The sequence below is a fragment of the Meriones unguiculatus genome, chromosome 10, assembly GCF_030254825.1.
Source record: "Meriones unguiculatus strain TT.TT164.6M chromosome 10, Bangor_MerUng_6.1, whole genome shotgun sequence".
Classification (NCBI taxonomy): Eukaryota; Metazoa; Chordata; class Mammalia; order Rodentia; family Muridae; genus Meriones; species Meriones unguiculatus.
In genome coordinates, this window is record NC_083358.1 from 75,538,703 (window position 1) to 75,561,983 (window position 23,281).

At 40.9% G+C, this 23,281-nt stretch overlaps 1 protein-coding gene across 1 annotated transcript in view; it reads right to left on the bottom strand.

Moving 5' to 3' along the window:
* Col25a1 (collagen type XXV alpha 1 chain) overlaps positions 1-23,281 on the bottom strand; it is a 406,766-nt gene that overhangs the window by 73,218 nt on the left and 310,267 nt on the right. The window contains exons 11-15 of the mRNA XM_060392693.1: positions 22,980-23,006; positions 20,915-20,959; positions 7,172-7,225; positions 5,036-5,062; positions 3,181-3,225 (exon numbers count right to left, since the gene is read on the bottom strand). Of these exons, the coding sequence (XP_060248676.1) occupies positions 3,181-3,225; positions 5,036-5,062; positions 7,172-7,225; positions 20,915-20,959; positions 22,980-23,006 (198 nt within the window). The remainder of the gene's footprint in view (positions 1-3,180; positions 3,226-5,035; positions 5,063-7,171; positions 7,226-20,914; positions 20,960-22,979; positions 23,007-23,281) is intronic.

A 23,281-nucleotide genomic window follows, 5' to 3' on the forward strand; every position in this document is an offset into this window, starting at 1 on the left:
ACTTTTTTTTATCACACTAACTAGAAATTAAACTAGACAGTATTCTATGGGTTTGGATTTGTTTGCTTCTTTTCTACTGAGCTCGGTGTCCAGTAAATGAGTAGAATTACAGGTTGCTGTTCAAGTATGCAGGGGATGACCTAAGCAGTTTAGGAGACTAAAGAGCTTCCTTGGGAAACGATGGGTAAATCCAAGCTGCAGAAGACTGAACAAAGCTAGAAGATGGAGCTGAGGAGCCGGGAGGAGGAAGGCAGAAAGCAGAGATCTAGACAGAGTGGCATGGGCGCCATCAGAAAGGACCAGGTACTGACTCCCTGGAGTCTCTCTTAGCACAGGCCTCCAGTTTTAAGACAGGTTGGTTGGTAAGTGCAAATGCGCCATGCCTTGTAAAATGCCAGCAGCTTGAGTTCAAAGGTGCTAAGCAAGGAGGCAGCGCATACACAGGAATGGAGGCCATGGGAGCAAAGGAAAGGAAGCCACAGGCAGCTCGTACCAACAGGGTAAAGATGGACGATAACAGAACACAGGGTCCCCGGAGTGGTCCCACTGTTTAGTGAGCTGTATGGACACCCGTACGCAGTGGATAAGAAATCCATTTCAACATTTGTTGGCAGAATTAACACTCTGAAGAGTAGAGTACGACGCTTCCATAGTAACTGTACCCATGACCGAAACCGGTCTTTGGCGGGCTATTCTTTAAGTACTGGGTTGCTAGCCACATAGAAGCCCTGGCCCAGTCTGTGGTTTTATGGTTCCCAGCATTTCCAGATGACCAGTCTGGAAAGGCTCAGATCGCTTTACCATCCGAATGTGCTGAGTTGGATCAAAAGGGGGAAAAAATCCATTAAAGTGAATCAGTCAATGACGTAATTTACTACATCAATAGCAGAAAACCTTGGTTTTTTTAACCCCTCAAAGTTGGAAAGTGATGAATGAGTTTCACATGCTGAAGACAAAGGCCACAAGAAGAGTGTTTCCAACATGCTGGAAACAAATTATATGACAGGAGCAGGAAATGTTTAAAAAACACATCAAAAATTATATTCCAATCACTACATTCTTGGGACAAATGCTGCGGGTCAGATTACATATTATACATGTTACAGATTGCTATTTACAATCCCCTGTTTAGACCCACTGAAAGTTTATAGAAATGATTTCCGCTTTAGCTGAGACATTTTTTGTACTTAATTTCAGCTGAGCAATAAAATTTTTTGATAAAAAAAAAAAGGAAAAGAAAAACAACCATGTCATTGATTTCAATTTCCACGTGGTAGGAAAAGTTAGTATTTATTGAGAGTTTATGATGTGTGAGTCAGTATGCTCACTGATTTGCATTAATGGATAAAGTAGGAACAACATTCCTTTGAGACACTTGGGTCCTTTCAAGGAAAAACATTGTTTTACTGTTACAAAATTAAATTTCAAAACCTGTGTGAGTAGAGAAACAATTACTGGCCTACGTTCCAAAACTGAAGTTTTAAAAACACATCTTCTAAAGCATAAAACACTCTACTTAAATTTACATAGGTACAGTTCAAATTTTATATGTTTTTGTTGTTGTTTGAAGAAACTGCTTTCTGTGTACAGTATTTCCTTTGTCTTAAGCAAAGCTTGCCTACTGTAGTCAAATCTTGCTGGATACTTGTGAGGTTCATGAAGCATGGCTTTTACATTTTTAAATGGTTTAAAAAAATCAAAATAACAACAATATTATGAAATCCATGAAAATTACATAGTATCAAAATCACCATGCCCAGAAAAAAATTTATTTTGAGCAAGGCCCCACTCATTTATTTTGGATGTTTTCTGTGGCTGCATTCTGTTACAATAGAACCAAGGACTTGTTCCAGAGACTATATGGCCTACAACGCCTAAAATATTAATTTATAGAACAAGCTGGCTGATCTCTGCTTTTGGACAAAGGGATAAAAGCTAAACATATCATCATCCAGGGTTTCAGATACTGATCTGAGAGTAAGTAGCCAGGAGCATCCATGCTCTTGTTGGCACTAAACATTTCCATTTCATATTTGACTACAGCTAAATTTACTTTTGACAGCTAAATGGATGCAGCTCTACAGCAGTAGTTCTGAAACAGGGCTGCTAAGGGTAGGTCACGGAGCATAGAGGCCGAGATTCGCCTGCCGGCTCCACAGTGAGGAATCATCTCGTCCATACTCTCAGCAATGCTGAGGCCAAGGCACGCTGGTCTACAAGAAACTGAGAATCTACCCTAAATTCAAACTGTTTCTCAAACACAAACAGTTGCTACTTAGTGACATTAATTTGTTTCCACCCCTATGCCATATTTGCATTAATATTTATGAGATGGAGAAAGATAAGTAAGTTTCTATATATTTTATGAGCACGTTTTTACGACTAGCCATTATCCATCTGTACAGTCATAATTTTCAAAATGGAACAGCCTCGCTCTCAACTGTAAGCCTGAATGAATAATCCCCTCATTCATCCGCTACTTCACTTGGTTCCCACTAAAATCCGTGCGTTTTGATTCTGTACTCAGCTTCTTAAAGAGTTTTCTCCCCAGATCGGAACACATTGTACACGTGAAGGAAAAGATCCTTTTGATGTCACGGTGTCATGAGGTCAGCGATGTCAAAACACAAACTTGGGCCAACACCACGATGACAGACTGGTGGGATAGAAGAGAGGAAGCGGAAGCAGACCAGGGACGCATGCGCTCTAAATGCTGACCTGGGTTTCAAAGACCAAGGAAGGGGAAGACTGCCGAGGCTGACGTAATAGCAGGAGTTCCTGATACAAACCCCGCAATTAAGTGCTGTTAACTTAAGACTGAACTTTAAACTTTTATCCTCCACCAACACACCTCCTTCTAAAGCTAGAACGAACCAAATCAATTTAGGAACCTCCATTCCAGGTCTCTGTGAAGACACGCTGATACATGAGTAAGCGTGTTCATTGCTTGAAAGACCTATGGTTGGAAATTTAATTATTTTCTAGGAATTTTGACAAGCCACTTTGCTTTCAGAATGTTTAAACTTGTGGATAGGATACGGAGTGATCGCTTTTTACATCGAACTCTTTTCTAACCTGGGAGGTTTCTCCCTGACTCTGTCTCTCAAATCCCCCAACTTCATATGCATCCAATAATATTCCCCTCATGTGCACGCCCTTCCATATTTCACAAGACTGTACCTTTTCACCTGCATCACCTTTGGGGCCATTTTCTCCAGCATCTCCCTGAGAAGAGGGCAAAGCGACACACTGAAATATACTGGTGACTTTAAGGAAAGAACATTCTCCATTGCAGTCTCCTGTAAATGTTTACAGAGCCAGCGAACTTCAGCTTGACCGGACTGATGCCAGTACAGTTACCTTTATTACGATGAACATGGCGGAGTACTTTTAAACACCACAGCATGGGCACAAAGCACTGGCTTATATGTCAGCCTTCTCATCGTCGATGTGGACACCAAGTCTCCCTCCCTCAGTCTCATTCTCCCCCCCTCTGCCCAAAGTTCCCCATAGCAAGGCTCTCCTGGCATTTCCCACAGTATGCCACAGCACTTCTGTTTGTCACTTCTGTGCCCTTTCTCATGCCATGCCAGCCTGCTTTTTACCCTACTAGCTGCATAAATTGTACTTGTCATCAAACCAATCAAGGCTCACCCCAGAGCTTCCAAGTGAGTGCTGTGCTCTCCAAAGCCTGTGGCCTGAGTGTTTATCTACTTGTGGTTCCATGGATGGCATGTGTAAAAGGGATTTTTAAAAAATATCTTTACTAGATAACTTCTCTCTTAAATCACAATAAACTGAGTTAGGGGGATGTGTGCGTCTCTGGTTAATTCCGCATTCTTCCAGTGACTCCTTCCTACTCACAAGGCAGTGAAACAGGAAAAGTTTTCACTTTGTCTCTGTGCTTCGCCCTGCTGTACGAGAGGCAGCATCATGGATTCTAGGTTCAGTCGGAGTCTAGCACTGACTGCCAAGTGCAACGCTCTTTGACCTGCGTTGCTCTTGGCTAACGTGAGAATAAAGATATAACACATAACTGTAAGGACTAAGTCCTGCCCCATGTAGAGCGTCACAAACCATGCCAGCACACCCTGAAACAGCAGTCCTTGCTGCTGGAGGTACCAGTTCCTTGGTGTTTGTGGCATTCCTATGCTGAGCTGCTTCAGGAGAGGTCATTTTCCACCACTTAAACACTTCCACAAAATGAGAGCGAAACTCTCAGTTGTGATTTGTCAAGAAAGAGAAAATCAAAGAGATACTCACCTTTCCCCTCTAAAGTTCCTTTTTCCATTTTAAATAAACAAGAACTTAACCTGCTCCAGCGCCTGTCTGCAGTGACGGATGCTCTACAGGAGGCAAGCACCCCATCTGATGAGCCCTCCTCCTCCCCGGTTTCTACATGAAGCAGTTATTTGATGACTAATTAATTTCAAGTTAATTACCAAGAACTGACTTTATGCCCCAAAGCATACTGGTCGTGTACCATAGGCCGTGTAGATAGTGGCCTACTCACATGCTTTTTAGAAATTGGCCTGAAAACCTCTTTTAAAACACTGATCTCCTTGTTAGGAAACCAGGCTCAGAGGGTTCAGAGCAGATGTGTTCCCTTTTCTGGTTTTGACAAATTCTTTGTGGGGCTCACTTTGAGATAACTGCTGCAGGTAAACCTCGTGATAGCTTTCTGTAGATAGTTAGGAAGGTATCAGAATGGCATCAGCAAGTATGCAGAGTGGGTTTTTACAGGGCTAGGTGGGTTCTGAAAACCACTGGAAACCCTGACATTCGGTGTTTGTCCCCTTTCCCCTTCCTTTCCACTGGAAACTCAAACTTTATATGGAAGGGGAAAAAAAAAAGCCCGTATTTTCTTTTTCCACTATTTGACAGTCTGAAAGAGAGGTAAATGAACACTTATTGGCCCCTCCCCCAATCTCCACTTATAACTATCGGTCCATCCATTTGTGCGTCTGTCCACCCATCTAGTTTGGGTGTAGCTCAGGAGAAGTGGGGTGATGAACACAGACAGAAGCCTCCTTACCTTTTCTCCTTCTTTCCCAGGTTCTCCCTAAGCACAAAAACAGAGACATTAGTGAAGAGCTAGCTAGCAAGCAATGCCAGACAAAGCAGATGCCAAACACACACTGAGGGCACTAAATGGATTATATAGGGCACTGCCTGCTTTGGCTTTGGGGTTTCTATATGAAAACATATTGCAAAAGTGTCCAGAAGAATTGGGTCCAGATACCAATACTAACTTCAAGTCCTTACTTCTATAAGGGTAATGATCTATGCAGGAAAAGAAGGAGGTCACTCGGGAATGGGCTGGGACATTAAGGGGGAACAATAGTGTGGCAGCTTGATATCCTGTCCAAACTCAAAATCAAGGTAGGTTAGCAAAAACGTTTTAGTGCCTGGGTTACTTCAGGGCTGACCCCTGGTACAGTTCTTCAATCTCTATTCTTGGACGTGATCATAAACCCTCAATGCAACACTTGGACCCTTTGACAACACCATCAGTTCCGTTACTGGTAGTAAGCGATGTGTTGCGGATCAGGACATAAGAATGGAACAGAGCTTTGGTCAGCAAGGTTCTTGCTACACACGATGACAAGGAAAATACAAGGCTTAAAATACAAAACTGTATTCTGAAGAGGATTGCACTTCTCTTTTATTTCTCTAGGAAAGGGCAGGGGGACGGATCAGGGAGAGTTCTAAAGATCATACACATTGTGATGATATTTCCTGATGGGAGGCTTGAGTAAGCGTTGCCATGAGACCAGACTGCTTAAAAATGGTATAAGGAGATGACTGTGGGAAAAAGAAAACTAAATTAAAAGAACCCAGTCTAGAGGTGAGTCTGGAAGCAAAACTCTTCATTCTCTGGAACTCATCCTGATGACCCCTTGGCTGTCTGCATTTCTGATGACTTTCAGCACTCAACATGCATCCTCAGGGCTGCATTGCCAGGCAACACAGAAACAGCACTGTGGCTACAGCTCCAACATCAGCTCCTACCGCTGTAGTGAGGCATCTCGTAAAGTGTACCATTTAGTAAAGGATGAGCAAGGGGGAAGACAGAAGAGGTCTGGATTCCCAGAAGGAGTATTTTCTTTCTTCTCCTCCAGGACAAACGAAAAGGGCAGGTCTATGAATTTTAGGTCTGTCCACAGCACCTAAATAGCAGCGTGATGTGTGAAATCAGCTGACAGGCATCTGTGGGTACAGACCCACACCAGCACAGCTGATGGGATTAGACATCAGTTTTGTACTTCAAGGGGTGTTCACTCATCAAAGGATTTGGGATTTGTCTGCCTGCACGGCTTAAACTAAACTGTCACCAATCTTTTTTGATTTAACGGATTCATTTGTTCTTCAAGAAACCAAAAAAACAGGCAATCCAAAAAAAAAAAAATCCTCATTACATTTTTTCCCCACTTAGTAATCCAAACTATATCCACTTTTTAATTCTAAACACACCACATCTTTACTCTGTTCTTTGTCTGACTAGCTGGCCATGTTGTGTAGAAGCTGACGGTGGCCAAAGCTTGAGAAAAAGCCATCTTTTTTCTCTGTGGATGTCATATGTGGTGGGGCTTGGTGATATGTGTGTTTTAGGCAGTGTGAACATAACCTATGTTCTCACATCTTATTAAGGACTGAAATGACAGTCGTCATTTTGAGGGCTTTCTTATGCTACTGAATTACCCCACAAAATATATTTCTTTAAAATTATTTTATGGGTGTTTTGCTTGCATGTGTGTTTGTGTACCGTGTGTTCCTGTTACCCTCTGAGGCCAGAAGAGGGCATTAGGTCTTTTGGGACTGAAGTTACTTGCCAAAGGGTCATGAGGAGCTGTTATGTGGGTACCGAGAATTGAACTCACATCCTTTGCAAGAGCAGCAAGTGCTCCTAACTGCTGTGCTATCATCTTCACAGCCCCAAGGGAAAGGTTTTAGACAGTCATATCCTATTTCTTTTTCTGCATGTCTAATGCTAATGACAATCATAAACATAATTTAGTCATTAGTTACCAAGTTCTATGACAGCATATTATGCCACCGGCGAAACATTCTAGGCAACTACAACCAGAAGGATAATTTACAAACTGTGACAGCTTGCAACTGCTCAGGAACCATGCCACAGAAGACGGTGCACAGCTTCATCAGTACCCACCTTTGGTCCTGGCAGTCCACTTTGCCCGGCTGCTCCAGGTGACCCAGGCTCACCCTCAAAACAGAAAGCATACATTACTAAGCAGAACAGACTAACCCAGCACACTATAGAGAGAACAAGAGGAGCTGGCCATTCTTAGAACGATCTAGAAAAACAGAAAACAGCTAACTACTAGAATAAGTCCCAGTGCAGCCCAAAGTTTCACTCCCTTGAGAACAAAGTATTTAACTGGGTTAATTTCTTTTGTGTAGTCTTGTCAGCATTAGAAAAGCTGAAGTGATGAGTTATCAATGGGGCTGGTAGCTAATATGGTCCTGGGTGCCATTCAATTAGTATTTGTTGAATAAATAAAGGTCACTTGACAATGATAAACGCTCTTGGTGTAGAAGTTGCAAATGATCAGATCTTGTAAATAAATATTAAATCATTAGATTTTTCTTATTAAACTTAAAGTAACACTTACAGATGTGTATTTTGAAAATACACATCTTTGAATACCTACCTATATTTGCTAATTTGGTGGAAAAGCAAAAATAAAAAAGAACTTTGTAAAAATGGTTTTACAGTAGTGTTGTGAAAATAATTATAACAACCAGACTAAATGGTTGCCTTTAAAGAGAAAGATAATGGCTGTTCAGCTAGGAAACTCCTTGTTTCAGAAGGATAGTGGCATATACCATCTTTTCTGAGCAAGTGATTATTTTCCAAAAAGGAAGACAATAACAAAACAACAACAATAAAAAGTGCAAGTCCCTTGAAATGCCCAGAAACAAAAGACACCATGTCTCCTGTGTTCCCTTTTGCCTTGTACATCTGTCCATCAGAATTTAATTCCCAGTGTGCTTCACTATGTGGTTGACTTCTAGACAGCTTTCTCCTTTCCATAGAGAAAAGTAAAGTTGATTCTTACTTGATTTCTTAAAGATGGTGCTTATTTTAACTTTAAGAGCAGTTTTTGATTTGCTAAAAATTTAATTCATTTTGAAGGCTGTTTTCCCAAGTAGCATGGAGTCACTTTTGTGTTTTTTCTTTAGATTAAAAAACATGTACATTAATAGCAAATATTTTTTCATATCTTATCTATTCATGTCACTGTGTGTGTATGGAAATGCACGTACGCACAAACCACAGCATATGTGTGGAAGTCAGGGAGCAACTTGAGGCGTGTGGAGCTTTCCTTTCAGTCACATGATTCCAGGTGTCAGCCTCAGCTCGTCAGGCTCGGTGGCAAGCGCCCGCTTACCTATTGAACCTTCTGACTGGCCATAAAGTATTAGTTCTTAATTGCCACGATCTCTACAGTTATCAACTCAATTACTGCAACTTGTATGAGGTGAGTTTTATTTTTATCTGTTTTAGAGGTGTCAAAATTAGGGGACAGGGAAATTGGCACTCTGCTTGGATTTGTGGAAAATAGTTAAACTTTGCACTAGCCTGATTTAAGAGGCTGTGCTGAGACAGACACATGTGCTAGTGTGCACACACACACACAGACACACAGATATATACCCTCATCATTTGACTCATATATCCCATCTACAAATGGCTTTTCAAAAGGCATAGAAACCTGAAGTAAATACAACCTACACAGAGAGATGAAGTGCCAGATAACCCAGGCCTGCGAAGCTTGTGGTGTCTTTCTCCCAGCAGAAACCATTTCCCCCTTGTTCTGGAGCACAACTGCTACAGCCTTGACCCTCTGGGAGAAATTCTGCTTCCTGCATAAAGTCACACATGCAAACAGAAGAGAGCTACCGAGTCTGCCTTCAAAGACCAGCCACAGGATGCTCTAATGCCATAACTCATAGTGCAAAGCACAGAGAAGATACTGCCAGGGGACGACGCAAACTCTGCGTAGACTTCCAAAGAATAACCATGGTAGCCAGAGTCCAACAAAACATGGCTAAAGCCCTGAATCCGGGAAAAACTCATGCTGAGATTTGAAGTGGAAAGGAAAGCTCGTACTTATGCGGCTGCATAATGTTTTCCTCAATACACGAATCCCAAGGGACTAAAAGCTGGACCCCTTCTCTCTCATTGTTCATGTTGTTAAGAGAACCTTCAACACAAGATGAAACTAAGAAACTGGACTCATAAGCTCTCTCTGTGGGAATTACTTTCATGCTGTCCTGTTTTCATGGTCTTTTTTTTTTTTTTTTTTTTAGCTTACGGTTACACACATCTAAGCAGCTATCAGCACGACCCACTGTGTAATGTTATGAGTTTCTGTCACCACTGGATTTGTTTCCACAGGATGTTCATGCTTGTCTTAGGAGTGGCGTGATTAGCCTCTATTGGAGTCAGGTGTGGCCAATCTATTAATCAATTCCTCATTGCTGAATATTCAGGTTGTTTAAGTATCCCTAGAAATATAATCATCCTTTTTCCCCCCCAGAAAGTTCCTTCATTATGAGAACTTTCCTATATTTATTAGTGGCCACTGCGAACATTTTATGGCACCAGTGGTGTGCTTCTAACTGGCTTTCAAACGGGGTTCTGAATTCTCTTTGCTTTTAAAAATTTTACTCTATGTGTTTGAATGTTTATGTGCATGAACATGTGTGCACCATGGGAGTACCTGTGTCCACAGGGGCCAGAAGAGGGTGCTATAATCCTAGGATTGGAGTTACACGTGGCCGTGAAATTCCACCCTCCCCAACCACATGGGTGCTGGGAAGCAAACTTCAAGAGCATCAAGTGTTCTTAATTGCTGAGCCATATTTCTTAACTCCCTTTTTATTTTTGTACACATCCATTTTTTATTAGGCATTACAAATTTAATAATTTTGTGGCTATTTTTATCTATCTATCTATCTATCTATCTATCTATCTATCTATCTATCTATCTATCTATCTTCCATCTCTCTGTGTGTATGTGTAGGTGCATGCATGAATGTGTGCGTGAACTAATCTCAAGGTTGTTGGACTGCTTACCCATCTACTTTATATGTCTAAACATCATGGACATTCTATAGACAGGAATAAAGTAAAACAGCAGGGGACATCTTAACTGAAAGGGTTTTCTCTACTATAGTGAAAACTTCAAGGTGATCCCTGGAATATCACTTACTTCCATATTTAAACTGCAAGTAAGTTGGACCGACATTTCACAAAGGCTGGCTGCTTTCATTTTGTTTCAAGCCAAATTCTTTTTAAAATGATAATATAAAAAAGATCACTCAAGGCTCTTACAATAACGTCAGGTACTGCTAATCAACAGTAACTTGGAGGAGCCCTGAAGGATGGAAGGGGATAGTTTTCTCAGAGAGACGAGTGCCGACAGCATGGAGGTCATTTAGCTGCAATAGTGCTCAGTGCTGCTTAAGTCACAGTACTTTTCCATTTCTATCTTTTCAGTGAGACCTGAAAAGTGAGTCTTAGATTTAAATTTTCAGTATAACACAACTTTGCCTTCATGGTTTTGTGACAGAGTTGTTTCTTTTCAGAACTGTGCTGTTTTCATCCAAATAGGAGAGGAAAATAACTTCAAGGAACAAGGATGGAAAGGGTAAGGGTCCAATGTGACCTTGGCCTCTGGAACTGTAGGTGGTAGTTGGGGTTGGGTAACGCTAAAACCAAACAAACTCAGAGTGGGAAGAGTCAGAGACAAAGAGCAGCAAAGAGGTAAATGTGAGGTTAGAATCCAAATCACCTCATTCTCAATCTTGCTTTTCTTGTAATTAAGCAACTTATATCTAAAAACATACTCAATTTGTCATACTTCTTTTCAGCATTAAACATTGAACTGGCTGAGGGAAATATCCAGTTGGCTCCCAATATTTCTACTTTAGGTCTAAGATACAGGGCAAATCTCCTATACTTCCACAGAGCTCTCAATATGTCTTCTATGAAGTGTGAAGCTAGAATCACTGCTTCGTCATTCCTTATAAGAGTCAGAATGTCGAACAGGATGGACACCAGAAGTGGTGGAAGAGAGGAAACAGGGTGGGTCCTCTGAAAGGCTCCACAGACAGAGGATCGAAGCAGATGCTGAGACTCACAGTCAAACTTTGGGAGTCTTATGGAAGAAGAGAGGAGTGGGGATAGAGGAGCATGGAGGGGGCAGGAGCCCCACAAGGATACCAACAAAGTTAAATGATATGAGACTAGGGGGTCATGGAGAGACTGATGCACCAACCGAAGACCATGCATGGAGAGGACCTAGACCCCCTGCTCAGATGTGGCTAATTGGCAGCTCAGTCTCCATATGGATCTCTGAGTGAGGGTAGCAGGGGCTGCCTCTGTTATGAACTCAGCTGACTGCTCTTTGATCACTCGCCCCTGGTGATGCAGCCTTGCCAGGCCACGGAAGAGGAAGATCCAGGCAGTCCTGATGAGCCTTAATAAGCTATGGGTAGACAACAATGGTAGAGAACTCCCCCTTTCAGGGAAGAGGATGGGGGGAAGGCAGAGGGAGGGTGGGACTGAGGAGAGTTGAGGGAGGGGCTTCAATCTGGATACATAATGAAAAAATTGTGAAAAAAATAAAAAAGATTTAATAGTATTATCACCATTTGTTATCAGACGTCAATCATTCTAGATGTCAATCATTCAGAGATTGTACTAACCTTTGCTTTTGGACACAACATACCAGGCTTTGGAGTCCAAGCCTGGGTCTTTGAGTTCTTTGCACATATTATCTTCTGTTTCCCTAAATTCAGATGCTATGCTAGTTCCTTGGTTTCCACCAGTCACCGCTTTCAGGAACTGGTGAGGTCTAAACTGACAACTGGGGCACCTGGGGGGGGAGGGGCTTCGTCGCAGGCACAGCCTTTCTCTGTCTTACTGGCTTCTCACTTCTCCCTCCTCCATCTCTCCCTCCTCCTCTCTCCCAGACCATCCTGGGAATTCAGGTTCAGTGTGGATCAGTTCATAACTTACTTTGCTTCTACTCGACACCCAACACCTGTTCTTTTCATTCTCCTTTTCTGGAGGCAGAGAAGGCTTTAGAGAACATGATGAAAGGAAAACCAGAAACCTCATCCTGGACAATTAGATTTGGTTATGCATGAGAGGACTGGGCATCCCTCTAGGGGAGTTTTGTCTTGTTTATTCCATCAGTACACTTCTTCCATCAAATTACAATCTCTGTCCTCTTTGGCAATATGATATTAATTAGTAGAAAAGCAGACAGGTATGCCAGCCAGGACTTTAAAAGAAGTATGCTGCTTCAGAGCATTTGTTGACAAGGCCTTTAAGCTAATTGAAATAATAACTAAAGCAAACCTAGCAAGCTTAAAGAAAAATGTCTCAAAGTCACATATATCTAAAAATATATGTAATAAGTCACAACAAATTAATAAACATCAGCGTCAGCTGGTTTTGGAAAAACTCTGCTCATCCATAGCTTAGGTTCCTATGCTGCTAATTCAGAAAGACATGTACCCCAAGCCATTTGTACAACAGTATTAGAAGCCAAAGAGGTGAGTATTTATATCATCAAAAACAGCTGGATTAAGTTTATCTGGGTATAATTTACACACAAGAGAGGCACTGTTTGCCTTGAGCATAGTAATGCAATATGAAGATTCAGCTGGAATTACATCCCCTATTTACTGCCCTGCATGATAGCTCTCTCTTCTTCCTTCTTATCCTCTCTTTCTCTCCCCAGCCTTGGCTCTCACATGAAAGAGCCTTGGTGGTTGCGTACTGTGGTTGCCATAGACTCATAGGAAATGGCATCACTGGAGGTGGCTTTTTTGGAGTAGGAGCAGTCTTGTTGGAGGAAGTGTGTCACTGAGGGTGAGCTTCAAGGTTTCAGAGGCTCAAGCCAGGACTAGTGGCTCACTGTCTCTTCTTGCTGTCTAGGATCCAGATGTGGAACTCTCTTCTATTTCTGCCTCCATACGCCATGCTTCCTGCCACGATAATAATGGATGAACTATATGGCCAGCCCCCATTAAATGTGTTTCTTTGTAAGAGTTATCATGGTCATGATGTCTCTTCACAGCAATAAGAAAACCATAACTATGACACATACCAATACTCAGCCCATAGGCTTTGCTCACTGGTGTTCCCTAGGAAGTATTCCATTATTTTCCTCATTCTTGAGTAGTCACACTTGGGAGTGTGGGCTAGCTAAGTGACCAGTACAGAAGCTGGAAATGGACTGAGGACACATGAGGCAGAAATACCAGGTACCTTGCAGTGGAGAGAGTGGATTCTGAGTAGGAGGGTCCCCTTGGCTCAATGGGTTGTCCATCACTAGATGGATAGGGGAGGCTTAGAAGAAGGGTATTGTCCACCTACAGCTAATAGGAGCACCACCCAGAATTTCCTTTTCAAAACAATATGAAAAGGTGCAAATGTGGGCCAAAGCCACCCAGAGAGCACACTACTGTAGAGGGCTTTCTCTCTGTATGTGAAAAGTTGTCTTCTGCACATGCTCCTATAGAAGCTGACTCGGGAAGACAAAATAGCAAACTAGGTTAAATGGGCTGTATGGAGTAGAAGAGTTTCTTAGAACTGGGAGAATCCAGCTAAAACACAGTTTTTCAGCTTCTCCCTGTTACATATGTCCTCTCTAAATTAGACCATTTGCATTCCCGGAAACTTTTGACTGGACTGACACCATCAGAGGAGAAGTTGCAGCAATCAGCATCCATCATGTGACTGGATGAGACAGAGACCTTGACCTACCCAGGAGCTCTGTTTATTGCTGCATGTTTGGGGGAAATGACACTTTTACTCCACAGATGCAGATGACAGAGTGAAGAACGAAGCCCAGGCTCCTTCTACCCCAGTGCAAGAATGAGAGCAAAGCAGCAGCAAGAGAGAAGGATGAGGGATGAGAGCAAGTGGATCTCAGCAAAAAGATCCAGATGCCAAAGTAGGTAGAGCCAAGGCCTGCACTGTGCTGGGCTTTCAGGTTTATATGATTTAAACAAATGCCTGAACTTTTATAATGAGCTCTCCTAACTCTTAGACGAGTAGTTCTCAACCTGTGGGTCATGATCCCTGTGCGGGTTGCATATCAGATTTCCTGCATATCACATATTTACATCATGATTCATAACAGTAGCAAAATTGCAGTTATGAAGTAACAATGAAGTAATTTTATGGCTGGGTCATCACACATGAGGAACTACATTAAAGGGTCGCAGCATTAGGAAGCTTGAGAACCACTGCCTAAGACCTTGCAACAGAATACACCCTTGAAAAGCTTTTTCTTCTTTTAACATCCAGCTAAGTTCATTCTTAAAGTGTAGTTTTAATATTTATCTGTATATAATTTTAAAGGTGTACATTTCCTTTTTGAAAGAGACTATTTAGTTATCAATAGAAAACCGAAATAGTATGTTCAACTGGAAACAAACCCTAAAGGTCATTGAAGAAGGGCAGAATGAGAAATACTTCTGAAGTTTTTGGAAAGTCAAAGTCCACAGTCATGCAAATACTGAGTATATGGTTTCTGTCAACTTATTGTCCATACTCTCAGCCTCTATTACGTGGTAGGCACAGACCACTTGGTTTTGAAGCTATGTTCTGCTAATAGCACCTGTGTGACACTGGCAAGAATCTTTACCCTTTCTCACCCTCAGTGTCCTCATTTTTAATTGAACTAATCTCAGTACCTCCTTTACAGAATCACTGTGAAGACTTTGAGGACTCTGATATGCATGTAACACTTAAAACCATTTCTGGAAGTTAATAGGTGATGAATGATTTTAGTAATTATATAGTTTCTGTTCTCTCTACTGACCAGAGAAGAAAGTGCTGAAAGAAATGAAGTTTCTTATAAATTAACAGCAGCAATGCTGTTTCACATCTGGATGATGGTTACCAGCCCCTTGGCAACTGGCCTGTTGTAAAATAAAAGAAGCTGGATGGGATGCTAACCTGCTAGGATTTTCACAATAGATAATTTCACAACAGCTTCATTTTCAAATACAAACTTCAAAAGAAATTGTATCACTCAGAGATTAGAGCTAATAATACAAGAATAAATTCTCTGATTTCTCTGGTAAAGAATCTGGAGAAAAATGTCTATGATAAATAAGAAACCCACAGTGGCTAAATATTGCTGTTTTTAGATGTAGAATTCTAAGGCCAAGTTTATCCATAATTTACCCTGCCCACACTGCAATACACTAAAAAGTTCCCTTTCCCTTGTCACTTCCTGTGGGACATTGATTATCTCCTAAAGCTATCAATTCAGGGAAGTATGCTATTCCTCCCCACCAGGCTGGGCTACCCTGTGTTCCTGTGCCATAGGACTTAACAGCATAGCAACTGAATAGACTTTTGGATTTTGTTTCTATACGTTTCCTTGTTCCATCATCCTGGGAGCTCCCTCACGGCAGACACAGCTTTAATCGTGGAGCTCAAGTGGCACCTAGCCCTTACGAGTTCTGAGGAATTGAAAGATTGGGGAAACCAGTAAGTGAATCAATAGACACATTTTTTAAGGGAAGTTTTGAAAGGGGGCTTTTCCAAATTATAAATGGAATTTAACCAGCTCTAGTGAGTTAGTGCTTCTGTGTTCTCTTCTATAAAACATTCTAAATGGAAATGTCAGATAAGTAGGCCTCATGATAACACAGTTCATTCAGGTACATCGGCCTGGTTATTCTGTTTTGCAAAACACCCAGTGAGGGTCTTCCCTTCTCTTCTGCAAACCAACCCCTTAACTGCTCTCTCTCCACCATTTCATGTTTTCATCCATGAGACTGACATCTAGCATTCAAGTTTGAAGTCACGTGCTTATATGAAGTCCAGGAGGAACAGAGGTTTGGAAGAAACTGTCGTTCCACATTAAAGAAGTAGACTCCTTTCAGGGAGCATCATAGTTTCCTCCAAAGAGATTTAAAATCAATTACATAAAAGACGGTGCATCTTCAGTTTCATTTAGCAAGTTGAACTGAGTGAGAAGTGAATTCCGGAGTAGAGAGTGATATGTGGGGCGTTTGAGACTGTTTCAAGCATTCTAAAGGGTGTAGTGATGGAATGGGAGGATGAGTAATGGGAAAATGAAAATGCTCAGAAAAATGGAAGAATGGCATCACGGTTACCATAGGAACAGTGGTCTTAGGTTCTCAGAGCTCTAATTTACATAATCTCTAATTTAAGGAGACAGGAAATATAATAAATAGAATTCAATTTCCAAGAATAAATTATTGTATGCAAGAAGTAAATTATTGTAAGATAATTCCCTGAACCATTAACTAATGTGGAATCAGAGATCAACCATTTCTTTTCCTCGCTATTGTTACTTAGTAGGCAGCAATAGAAAGTCAAAACAAAATAGCTCACTGGCAAGTTCTGCTACAGAAAACTTTCAGGCTACAGCAAACACATCTAAACATATCGAAATCCTTTAAGAATTTAATTCAGTGTTAGGGAGTGTGCTGGCGATAGAATCTTAGCTTTAGAAACACCAAGTACACACTTATTTCTGGACTACATCTCCAGGTCATAATTCAGACTTAAAAAAAAAGATTTAAACAAGACAGGTATGTTTAATGGTTACACTGACTGAATCAAGCACAAAATATTAAGTTCACTGTGTGGTTTAATTATGTAGACGTGAGTCCATGATTTGACCTTTGCAAGTCTGGAAGCTTCAATTTATCAGCACTCTAAATATACTTACAATAAAAAATGCCATTAGAAGAATTCTGTGAAGACGAATGTCAGCTAAGAACTATGAGGCTCCTGGGTAAAAGATGAAACAGCATTCCAAATACCATGGCTACAAGCTAATGAAAATTTAATGTTATTTAAAAACCACACAGATATCTGGGGTAGATTCATAGATGACACATTAGTCTCAGTTTTTTTACATTATGTTTTAAACTTTAAAAAATATGTCCTAGAAAAGCTTTTGAAAAATATAGCGGCCAAGATCACCTGATACTCTTCTTGATTTGGCAAGAATCCTTATGACCCAGGACTCTAACAAGTTCTAGCATTCATAGCAAACATTATTTGCTTTTAATTATAAAAAAACAAAACAGTTGACATTCTTTTTTAGTGATAAATAGATAAGGATATAAGTAAATACATATATATGCTGGGCCTTTTATTTATTGCTTAGCTGTTACCAGCTCTTTTTCCATGGCATTTGCACTAATTTCTACTCAAATAAATCATTTTGATGATGGCTTACTGTGCTTGAGCCAAGTAAGGTAAATATATAAAGCAAAAAGAAAAATAAGGGATTTAAAATAACACCTATTGTGAGTGTAAATTTTGAAAGAGTTGATGTCCAAATAGTCTAACAAAACTGTAAAAAAAATTCCATGAATCCTACCAAATGATTCTTCAGTTTAATAATGATACTTTAGCCTACACTTCTCCAGAGAGCACTTCTTCAGGAACAGGGTTGAACTGAGGCCACCTGCCTGTGTGCAGGACCATCACAGCACACGAGTAAAGTGTCCTTTATAGTTTTAATCAAGGAGACCTACACATGAGAATTAAAAAGCTTGTTTTTTCAACCTAGGAACCTACTACAGAGGGCCTCTGAAAGCCAGAAGAAGAAAACAGGAAACAACCTAGGAACCTGCCACAGAGGGCCTCTGAAAGCCTCTGCCCTGCAGACTATCAAAGCAGATGCTGAGCCTGATGGCCAACTGTCGGGCAGAGTGAATGGAATTTTATGTAAGTGGGAAATAGCAAGAGCTGGAGAGGACCGGAACTCCACAAGGAGAGCAACAGACTCTCTGTGTCACTGCTATGTAAGAAAATTTGAACACAGGGAACTTCGCAGAGACTCATACTCCAACCAAGGTTCTTCTTTCTGCTTGAGTTAAAGTGCCAAGACTCCTAAAACATGTCAGTATAACTATAGATATTGAGCATCTATTAATAACATTGATTTTTAGTTACCTTGACCAGTTAGCACTACAAGGCCTCTCGCCTTTTACACTAGAGCCATAACAAGGCTGCCTAGTGTGTCCAGACAAAGACACGGAACATTCTCCCTCAGGCTAGGAGGTCCTGTTCTTCTCACTGCAGTACACTACCCCGCCCCCTTTTCATTGAAGGTCACTTAGTGTTCCCCTATAGGCTGAGGCCAGAAGGAGCTAGATCAGACTTTCATACTATGTCACTGCTATGTCAGCAGTTTTACTCAGTACAGTAAAAAGAACTGGGAGACAATGACATAGATGCACGTTACTTAGTCTTCATCAGTTACATACTCTGCAAGGGTGGGCGTTACAAATCTTGTTTTATGGGCCACACCACTTGCAGAGAGGAAATCTGGGGTTGAGGTGACACCTGCTAGGCACCGAGTGCCTGGTTCTTTCCATGCCATGTTGCAGCCTTCAGCGGGCACTGACCTGTATCCATGTGAATACACTGAGATTATCATCGGCATTATTGAAACTAACAGATACATGTCAGACTAAGTAAGTAAACATACAGGCTGCTAACTAAAGTGGCCAATATTTAAATAAAATACAATAAATATAAAACTAAGTCATCATTAAGTTTACTGTCTAAAACTAATCACCAGTTTTGTCAGCCGAAATGGCTTGAAAATGTTGTGGTGGGAAATGAAATGCTTTCTTAAAACAGTTTTCTTCTATCTAATACAATAGAAAGTATTTTTTTTTCTGTGTAGTTGTTATTTTTTTTTTCCAAATTTCCAATGGCTTAGAAGCCCCCCACCATATCCCAACTGTAGTCAGAAAATGACTTTCTAGGCATCAAAAATGCTACTTCGGGAAACGTGAAGTTGTAACACTGGAAGAAAGCATTTTCCGAAGATAGTTATGACACTGAAGTTTTTTCAAAAATTATGATGTCATTGTAAACTTTCTTCCTAGAAAAAGATGTTCTAGAAGTTTAAGACACGTCTCAGACACTGCAACTGTAGAATTATTGCCCTATTGCCAACTTCACTTTTACTGCCACTAAAAGATTGGTTGTCTCGGTAAAGCAGACTCCTGTACTTATCTTCCTAAAGATGATCTAGCTGCCATGACAGTCTTAAGTAGTAGTGAGGATTAAGGGATGTTCTACCCACAGCGTTTTCATTCCAGATCTACGAGGCAGGAAAAATGAACTCTCAATGTCTGTGCTCACACTTTTTTTAAAGTGGGATACTGGCTTCCCTCTGTTTCAGAGAAAACACATTTAAAATGCTCCAAAGATATACTGCAGCACATAAAGCTGTGACTATTCACTGCTGTTTCCTTGGTACGTAATTTAAATTCTGTGACTAGGACAAGAAACTGTCATATTCCTTTCTTTTTCTGAGGAAATTGCGTATTTCCTTGTAAAAATAGACGTATATGAAGTTTTCAAAAGGTAGTTTTCAAGTTGCTTTCTCTCAGATTTTCTATAAATTTTTATGATGGTTCTCAAAGTTGAACGAAAGATGTATCAACGACAACAAAAGACAAAACAAATCATTAAGTGTGCATGCAAGTGTGGCCTTCACCAACGTCTAAGACATTCTAAGTTCTGCGGTCTTCAAATCTCCCTTATAACCAGAAAACTTCAAGTTTTTGATCATGTTTCCCCTTCATGATCACGATCTGCAGTGTTTTAAAAAGAAAGTTAATTTCTGGCTTTACCAGGATGGGGGTGGGCAAGGGAATTGTGCATTTTACTGAAGCATAAATGGGGCCTTGGCATGGCCATGGGGGAGTTCTCAGTGTCTGGCTTATGTAATAAGGGTGTTATGAACCTTGATTGGGAATGTTAATTTTCCTTACAATTTGAGTAATTTTGAATTGCCTCTTTGAAATACTGATCATTTAAACTTTTAGCATTTCACTAAAATGAAATATAGGAAAAGTTTAATATTACAATAGTAGACACAAGTCTAAGGGCTTATTAATACATTTAATCCCTACATGGACCTTTGAGGCAGGAATTGTGATCGTCTCTCTCATACAGAGTCAGAAAAGGAGGCCAGAGAATTCAAACACTTTGGCAGAATCTACACAGCATGCAGGTGGCAGGCTCATATTCTTATCTACTTTGTAGGTTTAAGAGGTCCTAAGGGAGATAGGAAGATGGACAATATGAAGGGCTGTGCGTAAGTCTGTTCTCTTGGTGAGAGCTAAGATCCCGGTGTGATTTCAGAACTTGGTCCAGGAGAAGAGGCTTTAAAATATTCTGAAAGATGAGTGCATGAGTCATGGGATTTCTAAGGACTAGATCTAGATTTCAGAGGGAGACAGGAAAGTCCCAAGCTCAGCTTCCAGTCCCATGGAGGACTGGGCCAACTCTGGGTTTTGCCAGCTCTCACAGTGGCTTTGTTCATCTCTGTAGAGGTTCCAGACTGGAGAGCTGGTTGGTAGGCGTGGTAAGTGCACAGACAACAGGTGGCTTACCTGTGCGATAATCATAGATGATTTCCGCAAATGATAAATATGTTACGGTAACAAAAACACACGCAAAGAGATGTGTGTATGCAGAGGGGTGTGTGTGTGTGTCTGGTTGAGAAAGTTTTAATAGGTTATCTTCATATAAATAGCTTTTTGTTAATCAAATAAATAGCAATAGCAATTCACAGATGAGGATGAACTAGTGTGTCTTGCGTTAAATGCAGCATCTACCTTACATCATGTACAATAACTTAACAAAACGGAACACATCCAAAGCTCTTATAATGGAAAAGGTTTAGTCTTGGATCCCAGCTTCTTTCAAGTCAACTCATTTGGACATTCACTCCACAGCTTCCTTGTATTTGTAAGCACATAAGTGTATTGATAACATCACTCCCTAGACTAATTCTGTGGCTCGGATAGTTATGTAATAAATGTTACAGTCAGCAAAACTTACCTTTTGGCCATTCATGCCTGGGGTCCCAGGTGCTCCAATGGAACCCTAAGGAAGCACATTAGATGAAATTAAGTTGCTATCACGATTATGCAATGTTTCAGTTCTAAATCTGTGTGGCATCTGTTATGTCAGCCACAGTTTTACATGGCTAAAACATATCATTGCTCCCATATAGAAGCTTTTACTATGGTATTTTCTCGATTTTATTCACTGTGTTCTAGTATTTAGTCATCTAGGCAGATCTTGCTACTTTTCCAGAAAGTAGAGATAAACTTTAATATTCTTCCCGAATAGTCACTTAACACTAACATGATTTAAAGCAATCTCATATGAACTGAAAGCCGTAACTTTCAGGCAGTCACATGGCTCTAAATTTTGTTTTAAAGACAGAGATAATTTAGTTCTACCTGGAGAGAGCTGAGCAGTAGCAGTGACTCTTGAACTTGCCAAGTTTATAGAACACAGAACAGAAGGTAATTAAAAAAGCAACTGCTTATTCCTCTCTATTGGGTCCCTCCGCTGGAGACACAGTCTTGTTATATTTGGACCAGTCTTGTTATATATGCTCCCTCTGGACATTCAGGAAGCATGCTTAAGTCACCTAAGCATTACTACAGCTTCTAACAGGGACTGAAGACAGCACCACAGCTGCTGTGCCCCGATCCAGAACAACACAACTTCTGTGTGTTGAACTTGGAGGTCCCTGAACATGTATACATGAGCACATAAAAGCACTGGCTATGAATGAAGAGCTTGATACAGATGGCTAAACTGAGGGCAGGAGAGCTAGCCACAACCTGAGACAGTCCATGGCATTTAAATGAACACAGGGAACATTAATAAACGCATCATTTCCTCCTTGCCCCTCTTCTTTGTAGGCTCTGGAGGAGGTGTTTTATGTTTTTTATTTCTTTTCTTTTCTTTTTTGCTTACTCTTAATGTAGAACAAGAAAACAGTTTTTTCCCCTTAGTTGCATATTACTTTTTTTTTTATAATAGCAGGAGAAGGATTTTATTAAATAGTCATGATAATCATGAAACTGCTCTAAGAATAGCCCACTGGAGAAAAAGTATATGCCAAGCAAATTATGCTAGCAGGTTTCTTAATGCAGCCCGTGATCCTATGAGTTGAGAATTAAAGGAGGTCTTGAAGCCTGGAGCCGGCATTTTATCCTGGTTGTACGTGGATCAGGCTAGCTTTACAATTTCACACTGAGCTTAATAGAGACATTATTGGTAGGGACAAACTGTTCCGACACACAAGAGGCCTCCCAGTGCAGGGACTCTGACATGATTTGAAGGATTGTGTTTCAACAGATGCCACATGCCTGGCACTTGGGGGGTAAAAGTCTCTATCTTTGATGGAGCCCAAAGATAAAGAGCAATCACTTTCCCACCTGTTACAGCACTGTTTTCTTGAGTTTTCTGTACGTTGAAACCCTCTCCCTCCCCAGTCAGGGTAGGAGGTCGGTGGTGACATTTCCTGGTATTCATCGGCAAAGGGCCACCTATCTGCCCTTGCTGTATTTACTGCAGTCCACTGGTGTGAGCTCAGAGGCCTAGACCCTCCCCTTTAGAATGCAATTTGGTGATTGTGGCTAAGACTGAAATTTTAATCAGGAAGTCACTTTTCAGTTTACCTCAGCCAAGGGGGACACCGAGTGAGCCAAGCAGTGCAGTGAATCAGGCAACAAGCATATCCTCTATTAGGGTCAGTTTTGTGGCCATTTGGCAGTTATGTATTTGGCCAAGGCCAGCAATCAATTTACAGTGTCACACGATCCTTCATGTTGTAAATGCTGTCAGAACGTGTTACCAATATTTGAGTTAAATATTCCATAACCTGCAAGTTCAGCAGACAGCTCAAAAAGCCTTCTCTGGACTTACTGAATATTCTACAATGAGGTAGAGGGGAAATCTAAGGCACATTCCAATGTGTAACAATAGAATGTTTTTAGAAAGCAGAGTGTACAGAAAGAATAACTCCTTCAGCATGGCTTCTGGTCACTAATTCCACCCATTTCTCTAGCTCTCATTAGACAAAGAAGTTTAAACAAGAGCCTACCTTTTGTCCTGGAGGCCCCAGAGGTCCCTAAAAGAGAAAACAAAACAAAACAATTCAATTAACATAATAATACTGACATTTTAGCTTAGGTGACCAGCCAACCAACGATCCTATTCAAAAACCAACAAGGCAGCCTATTCTGTGAGGTTTCCTTTGCTGTACTAAAATATGCCAAAAAGGAAAATTCTCAGTTGGAAATACAAAATGAGTTGTGTGTGTGTGTGTGTGTGTGTGTGTGTGTGTGTGTATAAATTTCTTGAAAACCATTAGCTACATACAATAGGGATCTGATTTTTCTTTTA